At 37.5% G+C, this 19,224-nt stretch overlaps 1 protein-coding gene across 6 annotated transcripts in view; it reads left to right on the top strand.

Moving 5' to 3' along the window:
- The window catches only part of HECTD1 (HECT domain E3 ubiquitin protein ligase 1), a 65,892-nt gene that overhangs the window by 6,520 nt on the left and 40,148 nt on the right, over positions 1 to 19,224 (top strand). For all 6 annotated transcript variants that reach the window (XM_062494670.1, XM_062494668.1, XM_062494667.1 and 3 more), the window contains exons 3-5: positions 558 to 835; positions 16,152 to 16,386; positions 17,316 to 17,543. In XM_062494670.1, coding sequence (XP_062350654.1) covers positions 696 to 835; positions 16,152 to 16,386; positions 17,316 to 17,543 — 603 coding nt within the window. In that variant the 5' untranslated portion in view covers positions 558 to 695. The remainder of the gene's footprint in view (positions 1 to 557; positions 836 to 16,151; positions 16,387 to 17,315; positions 17,544 to 19,224) is intronic.

Raw genomic sequence — 19,224 nt, 5'->3', positions numbered from 1 at the left:
ACCCCTGATTCTTGAAAATGGAAGTGATTCTTGTCTTTTTTTATCCTTTGACATAAAAAGTCTATTTTCCTTATGTTTGAATGCTGTTTTAAAAGATGAAGGATTCATAAAACGTCTCCAAAAGTTCTGCAAGTCTGTAATTATACGTATCAGTTTTTTATTTAATGGATTTTTATTTAAAATATGAAATTCTGTGTCTTTCTGTATTTGAATATTTTCATGAGGAGGTAATCTATTTCTCATATAGCTGAACACTTTATAATAAAGTGATATTAAAGGAGGACGATGGGCAAGACATCACTTTCTCTTAGCTTTAAGAATACACAAAATGGTTAAGCACAATTTTTCTAGCTTTAATTTTGGGTAATCCTCAAAACAGAACAAAACTCATTGCTATTTACTTCCTTAGAAAGCTTGGACAAAACCCTATTTGCCAATAAACTGTGTGAAAGTTTCCTTAATTTCAGCCCAAAGATATGCTATACATTTTAGAGAGGAGCAAATACAGAAAGTTTAACAAAATGGTGATGATGATTACTTTTTAACTTTTCTTGCAGGTGAAAACTGCAAAAGTGCGAGGCTGACTGAAGAGAGAAATTAATTGTGCTGAAGTTAGTCCAGCTTCAACAATTAAAGGATATTTTTGGTATTTTTTAATTGAAGTGAAGGCGGCTTTTTTTTTTTTATAAATAACCATGGCAGATGTGGATCCAGACACGTTGCTGGAATGGCTGCAGATGGGGCAGGGGGATGAAAGGGATATGCAGCTAATAGCACTGGAACAACTCTGCATGCTGCTTCTGATGTCAGACAACGTGGATCGCTGTTTTGAAACGTAAGTAGTTCTGGCTTTCATTTGTGGAATGTTATTTTCCCCTTTCTTCTGTAATATTTAACATTCCTAGAAACTTTCAGCCTCAAAAATGTTTTTACAAACTGAACTTCAGTTTAGATCACTAAAATCAAGTGTTTCTGTTAATGTCACATGAAGTACCCTTGTCTGATTAAAAATGTGGAGTTGTTTGGGTGATACACAGTGCCTGTTCTGACACAGGAGCTGATTGCAACTCTTAATATATTTCTTTAAATGAAACTATGTGTATTTGTGGGGGGGGGGGGGGTTGTTGGTTTTGTTTTTGTGTGTTTTTTCAATTTGTTTCCTTTTTCTTCGGGGGGGGGGTTGTTTTTTGGATTTGGAATTTTTTGTGTGTGTTTTGTTTTGGTTTTGCTTTTTTTTTTTGGTAGTGAAAAGCTTTTTTTGCACTAGGATTATGATGATCACCTAGATATATTTAAGCATCCATATTCTCACAGGACTTTTGTCGAGGGATATAGTAGCTTTTATTGAGTTCTGTAAATCCAAGCAAAAATCACAAACAATAAACTCTCTTCACACAAATATTTTGCCCCTTCTTTGGAGCATGTTGCTGTTCCTGCCATCCTCCTTCTCAACTGCATTTGTACACGTCATACAGCCCAGTCCTTGCGCTCAATCCTCTTTATATTTCTCACAGCACAAAATGCTGATGTAATCACTTCTGTTACTTGAGTGTTGCTGTGCTTGTGTTACACTACTTCCTGTGAGAGCCCACCACTAGTATGGAAGAGGTAGTGAATTTGTAAGCAATCACAACTTTTATGTTTTTAGTTGGGTTCTTCAGTTCTGATTTTCATGCTCTTGCCTCTCTTCCTTGCCATGATTTTTTTTATTGCTCTCACTTTCTTTTCATAATAAAATACAGCTAGTGTTTTTCAGATACATCCTCCCTTTTTAGGAGTATGGATTTAGAAGCATTTGAGAAGGTAACTGTCTGTTACAGTGTTTAGTTTTGTAGCTCTGAAGGAAACAGTTTTCGGATTTACCTCTTAGAAGCTGTTCTCATGACTGCATTTATTACAGGAAATGTAAAATTCATACATCTCAAACATTTGGATTTGTAGTAGTTGCAGAGCATTGAGCACAGTTTTGTACAGTGCTTTTGAAGTTGAACCGGCCTGTTCTTTGCCTTGGTGAACTTACAGGTAAAATTTTTTACTTGAAGACCCATATTGTAGTGAGATCCATTTGACTTCCCTGTATATTCTCATTCTTCTGATACTGGAGGAGCTTCAGAATTCAGCATTATAGAAAAAAATTGGTAGTTAAGAATGAATTTTTCTGATGGATCAGGGTGAGCTGCCTACTTCAGGATATACTGGTGTAGAATTAGGCATAAGCATTTTTAACATTATCTTCTGTGTGTTTGAGGGTCAGGAACAAAATTTCAACTTTAAAAAATACAAAACAGTTGTGGGTTTTATGTATCTTATTTATTTGAATGTAAATGGAATTACTTTTATTTCAGTATAAATGAATTAAATAGTCCAAGTACTTTTTTAATACACTTTCTGAAAGTGTATATAATGAATGCTCTGTTATTGCAGTGTTGTGGTTTTAAAATTATTTATGTCTGAAAGAAGGAATATTTAAAATGCCATTTGGCAGTTTAATTTTTCTTTTGAGTATTGGTGTAGTTTAATTTTACTTCTAAGTTCTTCTAAGTTCTCTGGTTCTTTTGCTCTTGTAAGTTGTCCTCATAAAGAAGAGAATGAAATGTAAATAGGGGAAGAAGTTACCAAAGTTCTCTGCCTGTTGAAGTGATTTTGCACTAATGTTGAAACTGCTACTTATTTTTGGCTCTGCGAATATACTGAAGTACATGGTCTGGTAGAATGGAATTTGGTGAGCTGACATGGTAGCTCATTGCCTTCTTTCCATTTATCACCCACCCTTTTTATTCCTTCTGACCGTACTCTTGTTCCTGCTACTGTCAGGACTTACTGAACTCCTTTAATACTCTGCAAGTGCAACCTGCTCTTTAAACCTGCTGAAGAAAACTGTTAGTTTTCTGCTCTTAGAGTGAGTTGCAGCATATAGAGAGGTGTCTGATGAGCACTGGAGGTGGAACTAACTGGCAGTATGGGAGAAGCAGAGGAAGGTATACAGTCTTTGGTGGAGAACTCAGTGGTTACCTTGGGTGCTAATGGGTGTCTGCATTTCAAGGTGACTTCACTTATTTTGGAACTCTGTAAGAAACAGATGATATCTTGAAAATTGTTTTTAAAATCTTTTAAAATGACAGTTCAGATAGCCAAAATTGTCATGTGCAGAGAAGGTATGACTAAAATGATCATGGATAATATTTTGCAGTTTCTTTTCAGTTTGTTTTTTAAAGGACTTGCTGTTTGCTGAAATAGATTTACTGTGTGACAGAAGGGTGGCTCAACCCCCATTTTTCAGGAACTAATTTTGAAAGTATTTTCAGTGCATGCTTGATCTAGAATATGGGTGTATTTTTCTGTTGGTAAAAAAGCCAGCCTCTAGACTTTACAATTTTTTTTCTTTTACTAAGTAAGAACAGAATTTCCAAGTTTTTGACTGCTGTGTGCATGTTATTTGAAGATCTTGGAATTGATCATTGCTATTAGTTATATATTGACAAAACTTTAAAGAAAATGTTTCATTTCAACTCAACTTTGAGATGGACTTTTTAAAACAGTCAGTTTCTTGGAGAATGAAATGGGGTGTTTTTCACACTTAATTAGAGTAACATTAAATATTAGGTATTAGTCCACTTTTACATAAGAAATTATTTGCTGTTGTGATATAAGCTAAGAAAAAATCCTATCATTTTAGTGAAGTACCTCTGGTGATTAAAATCTGCATATGGTGAGGGCTGGCAAAGCTGTGAAACAAGACCACATTAAAATATTGACATGAATGGTATGCACCATCTCTAAAACCACAACACAGTATCTATCCTGCTTTCTTAAGGAGTTAAGGGCAATACACAATCTTACTTAGCAAAGAAAGCACAAAGTTGAACAGAAGAAAGAAGTGTTGCAATGTTGGATTCAGAATCTTGCACTTCATTTTTGCAGTAAAGTAACATGGTTACTTTACAGACATGTTCTAAAGGAAATGATATAGCTAATGATAAAGGTAATAATTTGCTTTTGTACAAGAGTAATGGATATTGAAAGTAGTGTTTCAGCTGAGCTCCAAACCAGAGGCAGGCACACGTGCAGGGTGGTGTATTTCATAATATTCTTGTGGAGTTCTAGAGGCATCACAGCAGATTTCGGGGTATGCAGCTGATTAACAGGTAGTGCTGCCAAATAATTGATGTTTCTTTACTTCTTCCCAGATTTACATAGTACATCCAATTAAATTATTTTGGAAGTTACTCATACGTTAACATTACAAAAATCAGTGGCATATTCATCTTCTGGTGATAATGAGTCACAGACACTGCTAGTCACTTGGCATTGAAGAATACTAACATTTTACCAGCAGCAAAAGCCACTAGCTTTAACTACAGAAACTTAATGAATGAGGAGAAATGGCTTGGTTAAGTAGTTGAGTTTGAACAAAACAGCAAAACTGTTGTGATTATAGGTGTTAGTTCCAAATTGTAGTTAAACTGTGTGCTATAAAATCCACTTGAACAGGAGTTTAAAGAATGCATTTAATATAAACTTAATTGAAATGATGGCCTTTTTTTTTTTTTTTTTTGTCTTTTAAATTACCTGTAACAGTTTATGTCCATGCCCCTTGTTGCAATCTCACCTCATAAATGTAGCCCTTTTTTGCATAGGTGTTTCAATTTATTATTTTTTCGCCTAGTGTGATTGTTTTACTTTTTTTTTGTGAAATAAAATTAGAGCTCTTCTGGTGAGGCTTTGTGTTGCTGTATGTCAGAGTAAAAGTACTTAGCAATTAATTACAATGAAAATTTGCAGACTAAGGCACTAGTATAACAAAATAAGACCTGCTTAAAACCTTTTTTACACAGCAGATGAAATAGGCTTTATTGACGCTCAGAAGGAGGAAACATCTTCCTCTTTGGCTGTTCTGTAAGTTACCTGTGTATATTTGGCTTTAACAGATTTGGTAAGCAAAAAATGATCAGGAGTTATCAGCTCATTTGACAAATAAAACCAAATTGTACTAAGGGTCATATGTTAGTGTTCTAATGTGTAAAATAGTAATCCTTTCAGTTTATTTTTAAGATCAAACATGTTTACTTTCATTCACATTAAACCTTTTTCTTTCCAAAGTATCTATGCACTAGGGGAAAAGTATATATCTGTATCTTGTATTTGCTAACAAGCATAAGAAGAAATTCTAGTGAACCCAAAACTGTTGATGTGAGCTAGTGAGACTTAGAGTAACGTGGAACGGTTCAGCTTTACCTCCTCCTGCTTAAAATTACATTCTCCTGTGTTTATCAGGATTGTAAAACTCCAGTAAATCAAAATTAGATGTATAGAGAAAAACGATTTTTCCTTTAGAGATAGGGATAGGAATCCAAAGAGCTGATTTTCAGGAATATATTTACGGTCTTGGGCTGTCTTTACAAAGCATCTTTGTAATTCAGACAGTGAAGTGCCCTTTAACAGGTTTGACAATTGGGGAAAACCTAGCAGGCTGAGTGAGCAGTTCTTTTGGTATCAAGGTGGTTTCACGTTTAGTGTCCTACAGATTTGCTCTTTTTGTTATTTTAAGGAAAAAATAAAGTCAGATCATTGTTACACTTTTGTGCTGGAGTGCAGCAGTGAATAAATTAAAGTATTGCTATCAGCAATAGACAACAGTTTTCATTATTTTAAGCCCTGAAAAGCATATGTTCTTAGTAAATTATTGGTTTACATTAATGCAGACATCTCTCCCAAATGAAATTTTGTAACCTTTAAAGTCCCATGTGATTCTTAGTAAGCTTTTTTTTCTTTTAATGAAGGCAGAGGGTATGGCAGCAGTGAAATACCTGCACTGGAGTAATTTACTCCGTGGCCTCCATTGTAACAGGATCTTCAGCATCCTATAGAGTGGTTTTCTAAGATGGAAGTGGGGGGCTCTGTATTTTTCAGGGAGCAATCTTGTTACAACATACTGTTTAGAATTATTCCTGATTTTTAGGTTTGTTTGGGGTTTTTTTTCCTCTTTTTCAGCTATACAAATTGTAAAATACTAATGTCTTTCTGGTTGCTCTTTGTAAAATGGGAATTATGGCCTCATTGTCACTGGTAGTATGGAGATTAATTAACCTTGTCTAGTTATTTTGGGAATCTTAATGGTTGCAAAGGTCAGAATGGAAGATTAAGTCTAAATTGACATCCTGTATTCTGTCCTGGCCCTTATATTTTATATGGTTATTACTGGATTGAGCATCTTGTTTGATACAAGCATGATGTGTAGCTAATGCTTCTGAGAGGGCATCCTACCTAATTTTACCCTCTCTTTTGCTATTAAATCTGTTGCCTAAGTTCTCTTTGTTGAAATTTACTTGCTCTTTTCCATAAAAATTTTCCAGTCTGATGAATTTAATAGGCAGCACTCAGTTCACCTTTTCCTGTTTAGATTAAAAGGTATTAGTGTTCTTACTGTGAATGTACCTGCACGTAAAGATTTCATCAGCTGTTGGTCTTCCTCCCCTTCTCTAGTTCTTGAGTTTACAAGTTCTTCAGAAATACTTTCCAGTGTTGCCTTCATCCATGCTGTTTATAGTAGTGCCTTTGACTTACTGTTAACTGTTAAACATGCCAAGTTGAGTTAGATGTTTCCAAAACTTTTTACAGTAAGTGTGGTTTTAATTATCTGTTCTCAGAGTTGGTTTCAAGGGTATGAGTGCTTGCTGCTTAGGTATGGCTTGATGTATTACCTAGACTAAAATATGTAACTTGGCATTTGTGTGTATTAAAGCACATTTTGTTTATATGAGTCTGTGCCTCTGGGTATTCCAGACAACTCATCACTTTGTCACTATTTACTAGTCTGGCATTTAATTTTTTTTTTTCTAGTGGTATTGTCAAGTATCCTTTGTTTTGTTCGGAATTTTGCATGTGAGATAAAACTGAACTGATTCTTGCAAATATTGTGCAAAAGATGGGTGCAGAATGTTGAGGCATCGGGTTAATGACCTTTTGAAAGTGTCAGCTTCTAACAGATTAGATGAGACTAATAAAAGATGTTACAGGAATTTCAAATTGTGGGTTCCCTTTCTTGCATGACTACTGGTCGAGTGATTTTTAATATTGGCCTTGTAAGAAGAGGTATAGATAGCACAGATGCTAACTAGATTGCTAATAGGGAAGTGGAGGTTTTCTTGTGTAAGTCAGTTCTTTTTTTTGAGCACCTGGGAATGCAGTAGAAGCTAGTGAGGAGAAGTGCATATTTAGGCACACATAGAAAATCCTACTTTTTGTTTAAATTGCTTATTTCCTTTTGGAATGTTGACAGATGTATTCAAAGTGTTAACTGTTTGCACAGTTGAGGTTGCTACTAGTGGAAATCATCGGCAGAAAGACCTGTACTTTCACATTCTTTAATTTATTCAGCTATTATGTACTAAGTGTCTATAAAATATTTACAAAATGCTGCAGATTGGAGAACAAACATGGAATTATTACTCTGACGTATGGCATAGCTTTTATAAGATGCTGAAAAATGCAAAAGCAGCCTAACACATGCTTTATAAATTCAGAAATAATGCAAATGATAAATTATTTAGAAATAGAGAAGTTTCCTATCCTGTGGAAGTTGTTTCCTCATGGATTTTCCTTATTTTTCATTCTACACAACTGATACTTATTGAATGTGTAGTTGAATCTAAGTGTCCAATACTAATTGTCTTCCTGTCTAATAATGAACTCTCAGAAGAGCGTTCAGCTGTCACTTTTTTAGCTAAAAGAAAGTTTGAAAGTATTTTTAAATGTCAAATTTGAATTTTAAATTAATGTCTTTTAATTCCTAATAAAGTGGAGATTCTACTGGAATGAATGCAAGATGTAATTGTTAATTCTCCAGTTTGATTTTATTGGCCTGGACTGTAATTGCAAATAAGAGCAGAGATTCAGAGCTGTGCAAGTTTTAATGTTTTTTAAGTCTGGTAAAAGTTCCTAAATTGCCAGTTAATTTTTAGTTGCTTTTACCTTGTACTATTAAAATACAGTATGGTGTGACTCAAGTCTTATACATGAATTGTGTTTTGTGGGCTTCATTTTAATGTTACAGTGTTATATGAAAACAGTGCAAATTGTGTTTTGGTAATGAATCCAAATGAATACATACAGGCAAAGCAGGTGTATGGGTTCTCTTGTGGATGGTCTTGATTACTATTCTGTTGGTTTTGGTTCACCTATGGGAACAAAACAGTCTTCCAGCAAAAGAAACAATGAGGGAAACTCTGAGATCTCTTCCCATAGAAAGAACTACAGAAAGAAAAAAATGATGAATCAGAAATGAGTTGAAACTACTTTTGCTTTAAGAAAAATCAGTTGTGCAGGATGTTCTTAAAAGTTTCAGAGTTGTGTGATGTGTTGTTGTATCTATTTATCTGGTATGTTTTTCCTCAAAAACTGTTATTAATGAGAGTTAACGTCAGTATTTTAGTTTTTATTTTAAATTATTGCATATTAAGTAGTTTACACACATATAATTCCTTATTTTGTGACTTTTAACTGGTCTCAGCAGATGGTATGCATTAAAGATCCAGCTATTGCTGGCAGGCAGCTGAGCTTGGTTTTCTGCCACAAGTCACATGTCTTGGACCAAGCAGCTTCACTGAAGGCTTTTTCACATGCCAGGGGCTCTGCATCAACTGAATCCAGTGGTTACTTTGGAATTGAGTAACACACCCTAATGCTAGCAGCAGTTGTTAAGTGTTTTGAGAATTAACTGAACTGGTCTTTTTTCTTTCTTTAAGTTTTTTTTCAAGCATGGCAGTAGTATAGTCTTCACTGTTACTGTTTCTGTTTTAGCTAAGGATTTTAAGTATTAAAATATGAAATGTAATTACAGAAATGAGTTTACAGTGCCTATTTTTACTTCCTTGGTATCTTTTTACATTGGCAAGCTGTAAAATCAGCTGAGTCACTTCATTAGAGTTTAAGGGATTAGCACTGGCAGGAGATTACTGCTGTAGCTATTTTAGAGTATCCCTATAGATATTTCTGTTCCTAAACAGGTGGGTGTGTGTGTAAAGGTTCGGAAGTGTGTCAGCATATGGAGTTATGCTGATTATAGTGCTGTAAATTCTGTAGTAATATAACTATACTGACAAATTTTCTTAGCTTTTTTTTTGACATCAAGATGATTATGATATTTAGAAAATGTTTTTAGCTCAAGTATATTTTTTGCAGAGAAAGAATACATATTAAAGAATTTGTGTATTATGTTCTTTACAACCTAATAACTCATTTTAACACTGCAAGTATGAATATATTTATTTAAATATAAATCATACAGAATCAGCACTTTTTAATGTGGTTTACTTCTTGATGTCAGTACAGGAAACAGAGAATGCTCCAGTACCCTAATCTTAATAGATTATACTATAGATGGGAAATATTGATAAGGAATATTACCTACTTTGGACAAATGTATCTTTCAGCAAGTTCTTTGAAACATGGTGGGTGGAAAACTTGGAAGATAGTAATAACAGCAGCTCTTCTCCTGGAAGTACAGGAATGAAGTTGGGTGGACTGTGAGAGCTACAAGACTTAAAAGTAATTAGCAAGAGCTCTAGTGTGGGTTGTAGAGTAACCTCATTAACTTGAAGTCGGTCTTTTACTAAGGAGTAACACAGAGCGACCTCATTAATTCACTAAGTAGTCCCTAATCACTCTTCTAAAGTACACATTTGAAGTACTGTAGGAAGTGCCCAATGTGATATTAATACAGCTCCCTAGAAATAAAAATCTGCAAAGATTTTCCTTTCATTTTCATGTTTATTAAAAGGGCCTAAATAGAAACCTGAACTTCTGAAGTACCTATTTGCCATTATTTTCTGATTTGAAAGAGTAAACACTATTAAATAGAGATTTTTCTGTATTAAAGAATGTTCACCACTATCTTTTTGCTTGTTTCAGTGCATATAGGTGATTGTGAACAGTGATTGCTCACCTACAACTTCAGGAATTTTTCTGTCATAGTTTATTTTCTTTCTGAGATATATTGTTTTTAATTAATATGTGGAATGGATAAAAGCATGTGGATGCGGTTTTGATACTGGGGCGATTTAGAAATTGTACACTTAGCTTTTTTTTTTTTTTCCCTTGGCAGGTGTTGATGCTTACAGTAATGGCAGGTTTATTGGTGTATTTTTCTCTTGGAAATCAAAAGCATAATTTGTCAGTAGATGGAAGTGTACTAAAAGCTGACCATTGGTTGCTATCCTGTCACATCAGTTCATTCAGTGCTGTAGCTCTGACCTCAGTTTCTCTTCTGTCCCAGGAAGTTTTGACAGCCTTATTTTTCCCATGTAGACTGTTTTCTAAAGGTGAGTCCAGTGTTCAGCCTTTGTTTTATGGACACTCCTGGAATTGTTTGATTTGCTACGTGTCAAAATACATTGTAGCTCTGAGCATAACCTTAGTTGGAATAGCAGTAAGGTCTATATTACTAAAGCACCCTAATCTTCCTCAGCCAATATTTGAATCATTTTTAGGTCCTTTTGGTCTGTTTTGGCCTGCCTAAGAAAGCCAGTAAGGATTTACCTTGAAATTATGGTGTAATAGTGACACATACATAACATGATGCGTCTGATTCACTCTTTGGTTCCTGCTGGTGTTGACTGTATTTGCTTACTTGGTGCTTCATTAAAAAGAGGAGCTGGTCCTGAGAAGGTGCTGTGCTTGGCCTGTTTGCAGGAATTTGCTTCTAGGTAAGCAGCAGATTTCCCTTCCCTCTGCTGCCTTTGCTTATGCTTTAGTGCCTTTACTTGGGATTGGATTGAGTGAAGACTCAAGGGCTACTCTGAAACCCATTTTTGCAATTTTGAGGCACAAAGACCATCCACTGAATAAGGGCAGCACTTTCCCTCTCCTTTTATTGGTCAAATGCTTGCACAGAGAAATCCCCAGTGGAGCTGCCTGAAAAGAAGGGAGGCATTTGCTTTATGGCTCTGATGGTGTTGCACCCCATCCCATCATGGGGCTGGTGTTCCCACCTACCCCTGTTAGTTCTTTCTCTGGCATTACTCATACAGGCACATTCATCTCCCTGAGACAATGTAGAGCTGATGCTCATAGTTTCAACCGCAGGAGACACATGTCATCGCTTAGTGCAAATTCGGGGATTAAAGGGTGGTCACTATGAAGCTGGCCAGTGTCCTTTTGTTTGTATGCAGTTACTGATAGGAGAGTTACCTACAGCATAAAGACTGAAGTACTTCAAATTGACAGCTAGGCAATTTTGTTCTGTAATTGTTTAGCCACCTGTTTGAGAAGATCATGGCTGGAGTACTGGGGATGTGTCCATATATCCTTCTTGCCTGTTATCACAGGCTGAACTATTGATCTAGACTGTGTGTGAATGACAGAATTTGTATTTCTGGTCTCTTGTTTTCGGTAACTTTACACTGATAAGGCCTGAGGGAACTTCAACAAGCCAAAAGAATCTGAATTTATCTGTATGGTCTATGTGTGCTTGTGGGTGTAATCTGTATATCTCCAGAGGAGACTCCACAACCATTCTGCTTATAATTGCCAAGTCACTCTCCATGACTCCATAAAAAGTCATTGCAGTCTGAAGTTACTGGAAAAGGAAATGTTGAACCTGTCTACAAAGGTAGAAAGAAGGGCCCTGGAAACTACTGCCCACTGAGCCTCACCTCTGTGCCTGGGAAGGTCATGGAACAGATCCTCCTAGAAGCTGTGCTAAGGCACACAGAGAACAGGGAGGTGGTTTGGGAGAGTCATCATGGCTTCACCCAGGGCAAGCCCTGCCTGACTAACCCTGTGGCCTTCTGTGATGGGATGACTGTCAGTGCACAGGGGAAGGGCTACAGTTGTCATTTATCTGGACTTCTGTAAAGCCTTTGACAGGCTTCCTCCTAACATCATTCTCTCTAAATTGGAGACAGAAGTATTTGCTGGGTGGACTGTTAGATGGATTAGAAATGGGTTGGATGGTCACATGCAGAGGTAGTGGTCAATAGCTCAGAGTCCTGATGGACTTCAGTGATAAGTGGTATCCCTCAGCAATCTGTTTTGGGACCAGTGTTATTTAATATCTCCATTAATGTCATAGACAAAGAGATTGAGTGCACCCTCAGCAAGTTTGCAGATGGCACCAAGCTGAGTGGCGCGGCTGACACATCTGAAGGGTGGGATACCCTCCAGGGGGATGAATAAAGTTGAGAAGTGGGCACATGGGGTTCTCATGAGTTTAACAAGAACTTTTACAAGACCAAGTGCTGGTGCTGTGCTTGGGTCAGAGCAACCCCCAGTATCAGCACAGGCTGGGGATGGACAGATGGAGAGCAGCCCTGCCCAGAAGGACCTGGGGGTGCTGCTGGCTGAGAGGCTGGACATGACCCAGCCATGGGCACTGCCAGCCCAGAGAGCCAAGGGTGTCCTGGGCTGCATCCAAAGTGTGGGCAGCAGGGCCAGGGAGGGGATTCTGTCCCTCTGCTCTACTCTGTGAGACCCCACCTGCAGTGCTGCCCCCAGCTCTGGGGTGCCAGCACAGGAAGGACATGGACCTGCTGCACTGACTCCAGATTAGGGCCATGAAAATTAGAGGGATGAAGCACCTCTTCTATGAGGAAAGGCTGAGAAAATTAGGATTGTTCAGCCTGGAGAAGAGAAGGCTTTGGGCTGACCTAATTATGGGCTTCTAATAGCTGAAGGGAGCCTACAAGAAAGCTGGAGAGGGACTTTTTACAAGAGCATGTCGTGACAGGACAAGGTTACTGTAATGGGTTGACCTTCTCTGGATGCTAGGCACCCACCAAAGCTGCTCTGTTCCCCTCTGCACCTGGACAGAAGAGCGAGAATATAATGAAGGGTTCATCGTTGAGATAAGGTGTGGGAGAAAAATCACTCACTGTCATTGAATTGGGGATATTAACTGAATTTATTGCTAACAATATCAAAGCAGAATAATGAGAAGGAAAAATAAATCTTAAAAACACCTTTTCCCCTACCCTTTCTTCTTTCCTAATCTCTACTTCCTCCCCCACCAGTAGTGCAGGGAGATGAGGAGTGAGGTTTACAGTCAGTTCATCACTCCCTGTTTCTGCTGCTGCTCAGGAAGAGGAGTCCTCCAGTGTGGGGTTCCTTCCACAGGTGACAGTCCTCCAGGAACTTCTCCAATGTGAGTCCATCCCATGGGCAACATTTCTCCACAAACTGCTGCAGTGTGGGTGACTCTTCCATGGGGTTCAGTCCTTCAGGCACAGCCTGCTCTAGCATGGGTTTCCCCTGGGTTTGCAGCCTTCTCTTGGGCATCCATCTGCTCCAGTTTGGGTCTCCTCCGTGGGCTGCAGATGGATCTCTGCATCCCTGTGGTCCTTCATGGGCTGCAGGGGAATCTCAGCTGCAGCACTTCCTGCCCCTTCTCTGCCTTGGTGTCTGCAGAGCTGTTCCTCTCACATATTCTCACCCCACTTTTCTTTGGCCACAATTACATCTGTGCAATGACTGTTTTTTGTCTGTTCTGTTTTTTTTTTTTCTTTTTTTTTTTTATGTAAATATTTTATCACAGAAGTGTTACCACCATTCCTGATTGACTCAGCCTTGGTGAGCAGCAAGGCCATCCTGGAGCATTGGCTCTGCAGGACATGGTGGAAGCTTCTGGCAACTTCTCACAGAAGCCACCCTTGTAGCTCTCTCTGCTTCCAAAAGCTGGTCACACAAACCCGGTACAGTTGCCCAGAGAAGCTTTGGATGCCCCATCCTTGGAGTGTTCAAGGCAAGGTTGGGTGGAGCTGTGAGCAATGTGGTTTAGTGAAAGATACCCCTGCCCATGGTGGGAAGGCTGGAACTGAATCATCTTTAAGGTCTCTTTCAACTCAGGCCATTCTGTGATTTTGTGATGAAGCCTGGTTTTCTTATGGGAAGACTGGAAATTGTTCCTCTAAGTCAGAAAACAAATGTACTGACATCAACTGGAGATTGTTCTGTACCTGCTGGTTGAAAAGGTGGTCTCTGATTAGTGTAGCTAGAGGTTCTGGCAGAAAGGAAAAACCCTCCACTCTTAAGTTTGTGCTAGAGAGCTGTGCTTTTATAACAACAGCATTGCTGATACAATGCACTGGCATTTGTGTGCTGACAAAGAATTCAATATAAATGATATGCTCTTAGTAACTTAGTATTTTATTGTGTCTGCTGGGTAATTGGCTCTGGTGGATAGGTGTTTTAAGGATGGAATTTTAATTTTTTAAATGTCCTTTTTAAATTTCTTTAAAAAAAATACACCCGAGTTCCTTTTGTCTTGTGTTTTTTTATAAGATGTTAAATCATAGAAAAGAAAAGTAAATTTTAGATTTGGTAAGTATGGCTTTTAACTTTCTGCAGCTGTGTGGCCATCTAAGAAAAATGGTGTACTGCTCTTGCTAGTATTAAAATAGATAGTGGAGCTCCCTACCTTCCACTTGGTAATACATATGTTGGTGTGGTTTGTTTGGGGCTTTTTAAGATTTGTGTTTATTGGAATTTTTTTCTTGCAGTATAGTTTGAAGAACATTGTTCATAGCAGTGTTTAAGTGATCTGCCTGGTGTTGCATAAAATTCAATATAAAAGGTCCAACACCAAAATCCTTGAATACATTGTCCACTTGAAATTTTATGTACTGAAATGCTTCTTGTGTCAGCATATGATGGTCATCTAATAATGAGTACAAATTTCAGATCTTTTTTCCCCCCAGTGAATGGATAATGTCTAAAATGCAAAGTTACTGTGTAAACCCTTCTTAACAATGGGTTCTTAAATAACAAATTTCTTAAGAACAACAGACATTATAGGCTGGATAGGCCAGTATAAGTTGTACATGTGTGATTTGAGCTTTACTGAAGCTTCACTTATTAATTTGTCATTAAGTATTGTTGGGTAATGTATTTATTTGTAAGGCAGCATTATTAGTTATTTCATAAAGCATAGTAAGATCTTGAAGGAAACTATTAGCATTTTGCTGTCCCAGGATTTGGTGTCTTTGTGTGAGTCATTGCATACCAGATGGGATACTGAATGACCTCCGAGTCTTCAGAATGATTCATCAACAAGTGCTTCACCTGTCTTCCAGACTAAAAAACATGTGGTTATTTGTTCTTTTTTGGATTTAGAAAAGTTCTAGGCCATCTTTTGAAAACCAAAACCCTACTTGAAGGAAAAGTTGCTAGATTTGCTTCCCGTAGATTTAGTCCGGTCTCCTACATCTAGGGTTGAGGTATCCACTATTTTGACTACTGTCACAGCATATATCCCCTTCACTTAATACCCCACTATCACCTTGGAAGTCTTTCACCACTGTGGTGAGCCATCATAATGCTAAGTTATGCTAAATGTGCTGCTGCAGGATAAATTGACTTAAAATATAGCTCTGTGTCTTAGAATTTTTGATCCAAATCCATCTTATCCACAGCTGTTCTAATAATGACAAGTATTATTTCAGTTTATATTCTGTAATATCGGAGGAATAGAAGGAGGACCAGTGCAGCTTGCTTTTTTGTTTTGAAGTTTTGGGGATGTTCTTCACCATTCTTGCATATGGAAATGAGGCTAGCAATAAAGAGGAGAGTCATAGGCTAACTGAGACATGGATGTGGAGAGAAAATGTATTAGACATAAGCTATGTTAATTAAATATGTTCTCAGTGTGATTAGGGGGTAAAAATGAGGCAGACAGGGGACAGGCGGGAGGAGACTTAAATAGGATGAAAAGATAGGGGAAAAGGACCACTCAAAATCAAATTGTGTATTAAACCCAAAATCTTTAGTTTTTGTATATGAAATTTCATGATTAAGTAGCTAGTAAGCATCATGAACTTTGAAGCACTGTTAAGAAAACATGCATTCTGTTTAGTGGTGTGAAGTTAATTCCTAGAAAAAAATCTCAAAAAGATAAATTTTCCCCCCGTATGATGGTAGCATTTCAGGAGTATCTTTTTTCTGCTGGCTTCTTAATGCAATATCTTTTCAGATTATCTACTTGAATTTTCACGTGTATATGAGATACAGTGTTCTAAATGAACATTCTGAACCCACAGTGAACTAGTTGAGCAAATGATGTGTGCATGGAAAGCATTAACATGGAAGTATATGAAATTGCTTAATTGTAGAGAAGTGTGCACAACCTAAGTAGTAATGTGTTGTGTTTTTTTCCCCCGCAGATGCCCTCCTCGAACTTTTTTGCCAGCACTGTGCAAAATTTTTCTTGATGAAAGTGCTCCAGACAATGTACTGGAAGTAACAGCTCGTGCCATAACATATTACCTGGATGTATCGGCTGAATGCACCCGTAGGATTGTGGGAGTGGATGGAGCTATCAAAGCACTTTGTAATCGTTTGGTAGTTGTTGAACTTAACAACAGAACGAGCAGAGATTTGGCTGAGCAATGTGTCAAGGTAAGTATACTTCAGAACCTCTTGTTTAAGGAGTTGAATACTTTTGTATTTCCAAGGGGCATCCTCATATTCCAATTCTATTTTCTTAATTAAAATGTGATGCAAAAACATAGACTATGACAAAAGTGTACCATGCTGACACTGCTGCTTATCCTTACTGTCAGTCTGGTGCTCTTCAGAGCTCAATCTTCTTTTAAAAAAAGTATAGAAAATAAAACAAAAAATATTAGAAGAAATTTCCTGTTTATCTTGTATGACTAGAATGCTCATAGAATGCCAAAGGTTGATTTTGTGCTACCAAAGAAAATAATAATTTCTCCAGATACAGATACAGATAAATTGCTCCAGATACAGATAAATTACCTGGTAAAAAAATGTCTGCTGCCTCTTCAATAGCACTAGATTTAGCTCCCCTGCACCCTTCTGAAGTTTTTAGAGAAATTTAGAAGACCCTTACAGTCTCTCATTTAAGTCATAACTCATGGCCATGGGGTAACATATAGTTGGGGTTCTTGATTTCCGTGGCATCAGAATTTATGCATGTATTTCCTATGTACTATTTCCAATTGACTCAGAAGTACCTCACTGGGCTAATGGTGCTCTTACAGGTTTCAAAACTCTCAGTTGTGTGTTTCTTCCAGGAAGAGGGTGATTATTACCTGTCTTTATGAACACCTGTTATGACCATGCCTTTGGGGGATGTTCTTGTATTGGCTCCCATATTTTTGAAGAAAGCTGCAACTACTAACTAGTAGAGTACTGGAGGCTTTGGCCCCTTCTGGGCATTGAGGAAGAGAGGGGTTTTTCTTTTTCCCTGTTGTTTCATTTTCTTAAGCAATTCTGTAGATTGATATAAGTATCTGGCTGTGGATATAAATAACTGACTTTTTGTGTGAACTTCATTCAAATTAAATTTCTTTTTGGCATAGGTGTTAGAATTAATCTGCACCCGTGAGTCAGGAGCTGTGTTTGAAGCTGGAGGGTTGAACTGTGTTCTGACATTCATTCGTGACAGTGGACACCTTGTTCATAAAGATACTTTGCATTCAGCTATGGCTGTAGTATCCAGACTCTGTGGCAAAATGGAGCCTCAGGATTCTTCATTAGAGATCTGTGTGGAATCACTGTCTAGTTTATTAAAACATGAAGACCATCAGGTAATGTAATAGTTGGCTCAATGTGCTGTGAATTTAACTTTCAGTGTGTTTAATAAAGGAATGACTAGGTAACTTTATGCAGCCTCCCTAACTGTATGTTTACACAGAAGTTGTTATATTTGGGTATTACGATAGTTTCCTTTATAGTTGTAGTGGTAAGAGAATAAAAATACTGCTTAGTGTTTGGCTCCAAGTGCTGGTGTTTGAATACAGTCTTATTTAACCTCTGAAAACTCTATTGAAAAAATATCCTTTAATTTTTTTCAGTGAGTTTTGAGGCAGTAGCTGATGTACTTGTTGTTCTGTGACTGCACCTCAGTCGCTATAAAATTGAGCATAAGAGGCAAAAATTAATTTGGTTTGCGTTTCTCTTGCTGGACTAAGAGAAGCAATGGAAGCATCCATAGTCAATGCTAAAGCATTACACTGGAAGCCAGCTTAAATGATACTAGTTGAAATGCTGTACTTATTTACTGCACTTTTACTAACGAGATGAAGTAGTCCCTGTCATATCTAGAAAATGAATCCCAGAGAAATTATGTTTCTGCTAGTAGAATCTTGCTGTGTATGTCATACTAATGCTCTGGAATAGCCATTAAGCCAAATTCTTGCTGTAGCCTGGCGAGGCTTCTTGTCTATACTCAGAACTGAGTCCCCATTTCACTCTGACCTTTGTCCTCATTCCTTTCTCTACATGCACAAATCCAGCCTCCAGTGTGGTTCATTAAGCACAGCATATTTGAGAAACTAAATCTTCCTGCCTGTGAGATAATTTTTTTAAAATATATTTTTAGATCTTAAAAATTTTCAGGGGGCTGCCATACACTAGCTATTTCAGAACAAGCTATCGTGTTTTTAGCCATTAAATAATTTTATTAGGACATTAATCATCGGAGGCAAGGTAATCTTGAAATTCAAAACATTAAAACCATTAAGTCTTTAGTATTTTAATTCCCAGTTTATAAGGTGGTAGAGAAAAGCAGATGCTGGGTCTGTTGGAGATATGAATGAGAGTTCAAATTAACTTAATTTTTCAGGAGTTAAGCTTAAAGATAAACTTGCTTAGGATAGGACCCAGATGACAGAAAATAAATCCGTACTGGTATCCTTGATAAATAGGTTATGCATAAAACAAGCCTCAGGATTACAGTGGATGTTGGATGTGTATTATGGATTTGTCCAATAATGTCCCTTTTCAAGTTTGTTGCTCCCTACCTTGTCCTTTTACACTGTTGGGTTTGATCACTTGTTGCGTGGGCTGCCAGTTAGTAACACCACTTGATGGATAAGTTTAGATCAGATGAATGTGGCCCCAAGACCAGCGTATAATTTTGGGTTTTTAACCTTTGTGTTACACTTGCAATTTGGGAGAAGAAATGTAAATACTTTCCAAGTGCTCTTTTGCCTTGTAAGCTGATGCCATTAACACAGTGTGTTAAAAAACAAGTGGACTTTGTTGTGTATTTCTGACAGCTGCTAAGGTAAAGATCAATGGAGTATTTGCAAATTGCATAAAGATTGGCAGAATTGTTTATCTGTGTTGTCAGAGAACTGGAGCAAAATGCCAGAGGACATGAACAGTGACCACTCACATTTAATAAAAAAATCTGGTGCAAAAGGGTACTGATAATGCAGAATGTTTGGCATGTACAAACCATATCAGAAGTCTGCACACTTAATG

The sequence above is a fragment of the Cinclus cinclus genome, chromosome 6 (genome assembly GCF_963662255.1).
Source record: "Cinclus cinclus chromosome 6, bCinCin1.1, whole genome shotgun sequence".
Taxonomy (NCBI): domain Eukaryota; kingdom Metazoa; phylum Chordata; class Aves; order Passeriformes; family Cinclidae; genus Cinclus; species Cinclus cinclus.
Note: the sequence above shows the minus strand (reverse complement) of the source record. Positions and strands in the feature narration are given on the sequence as shown.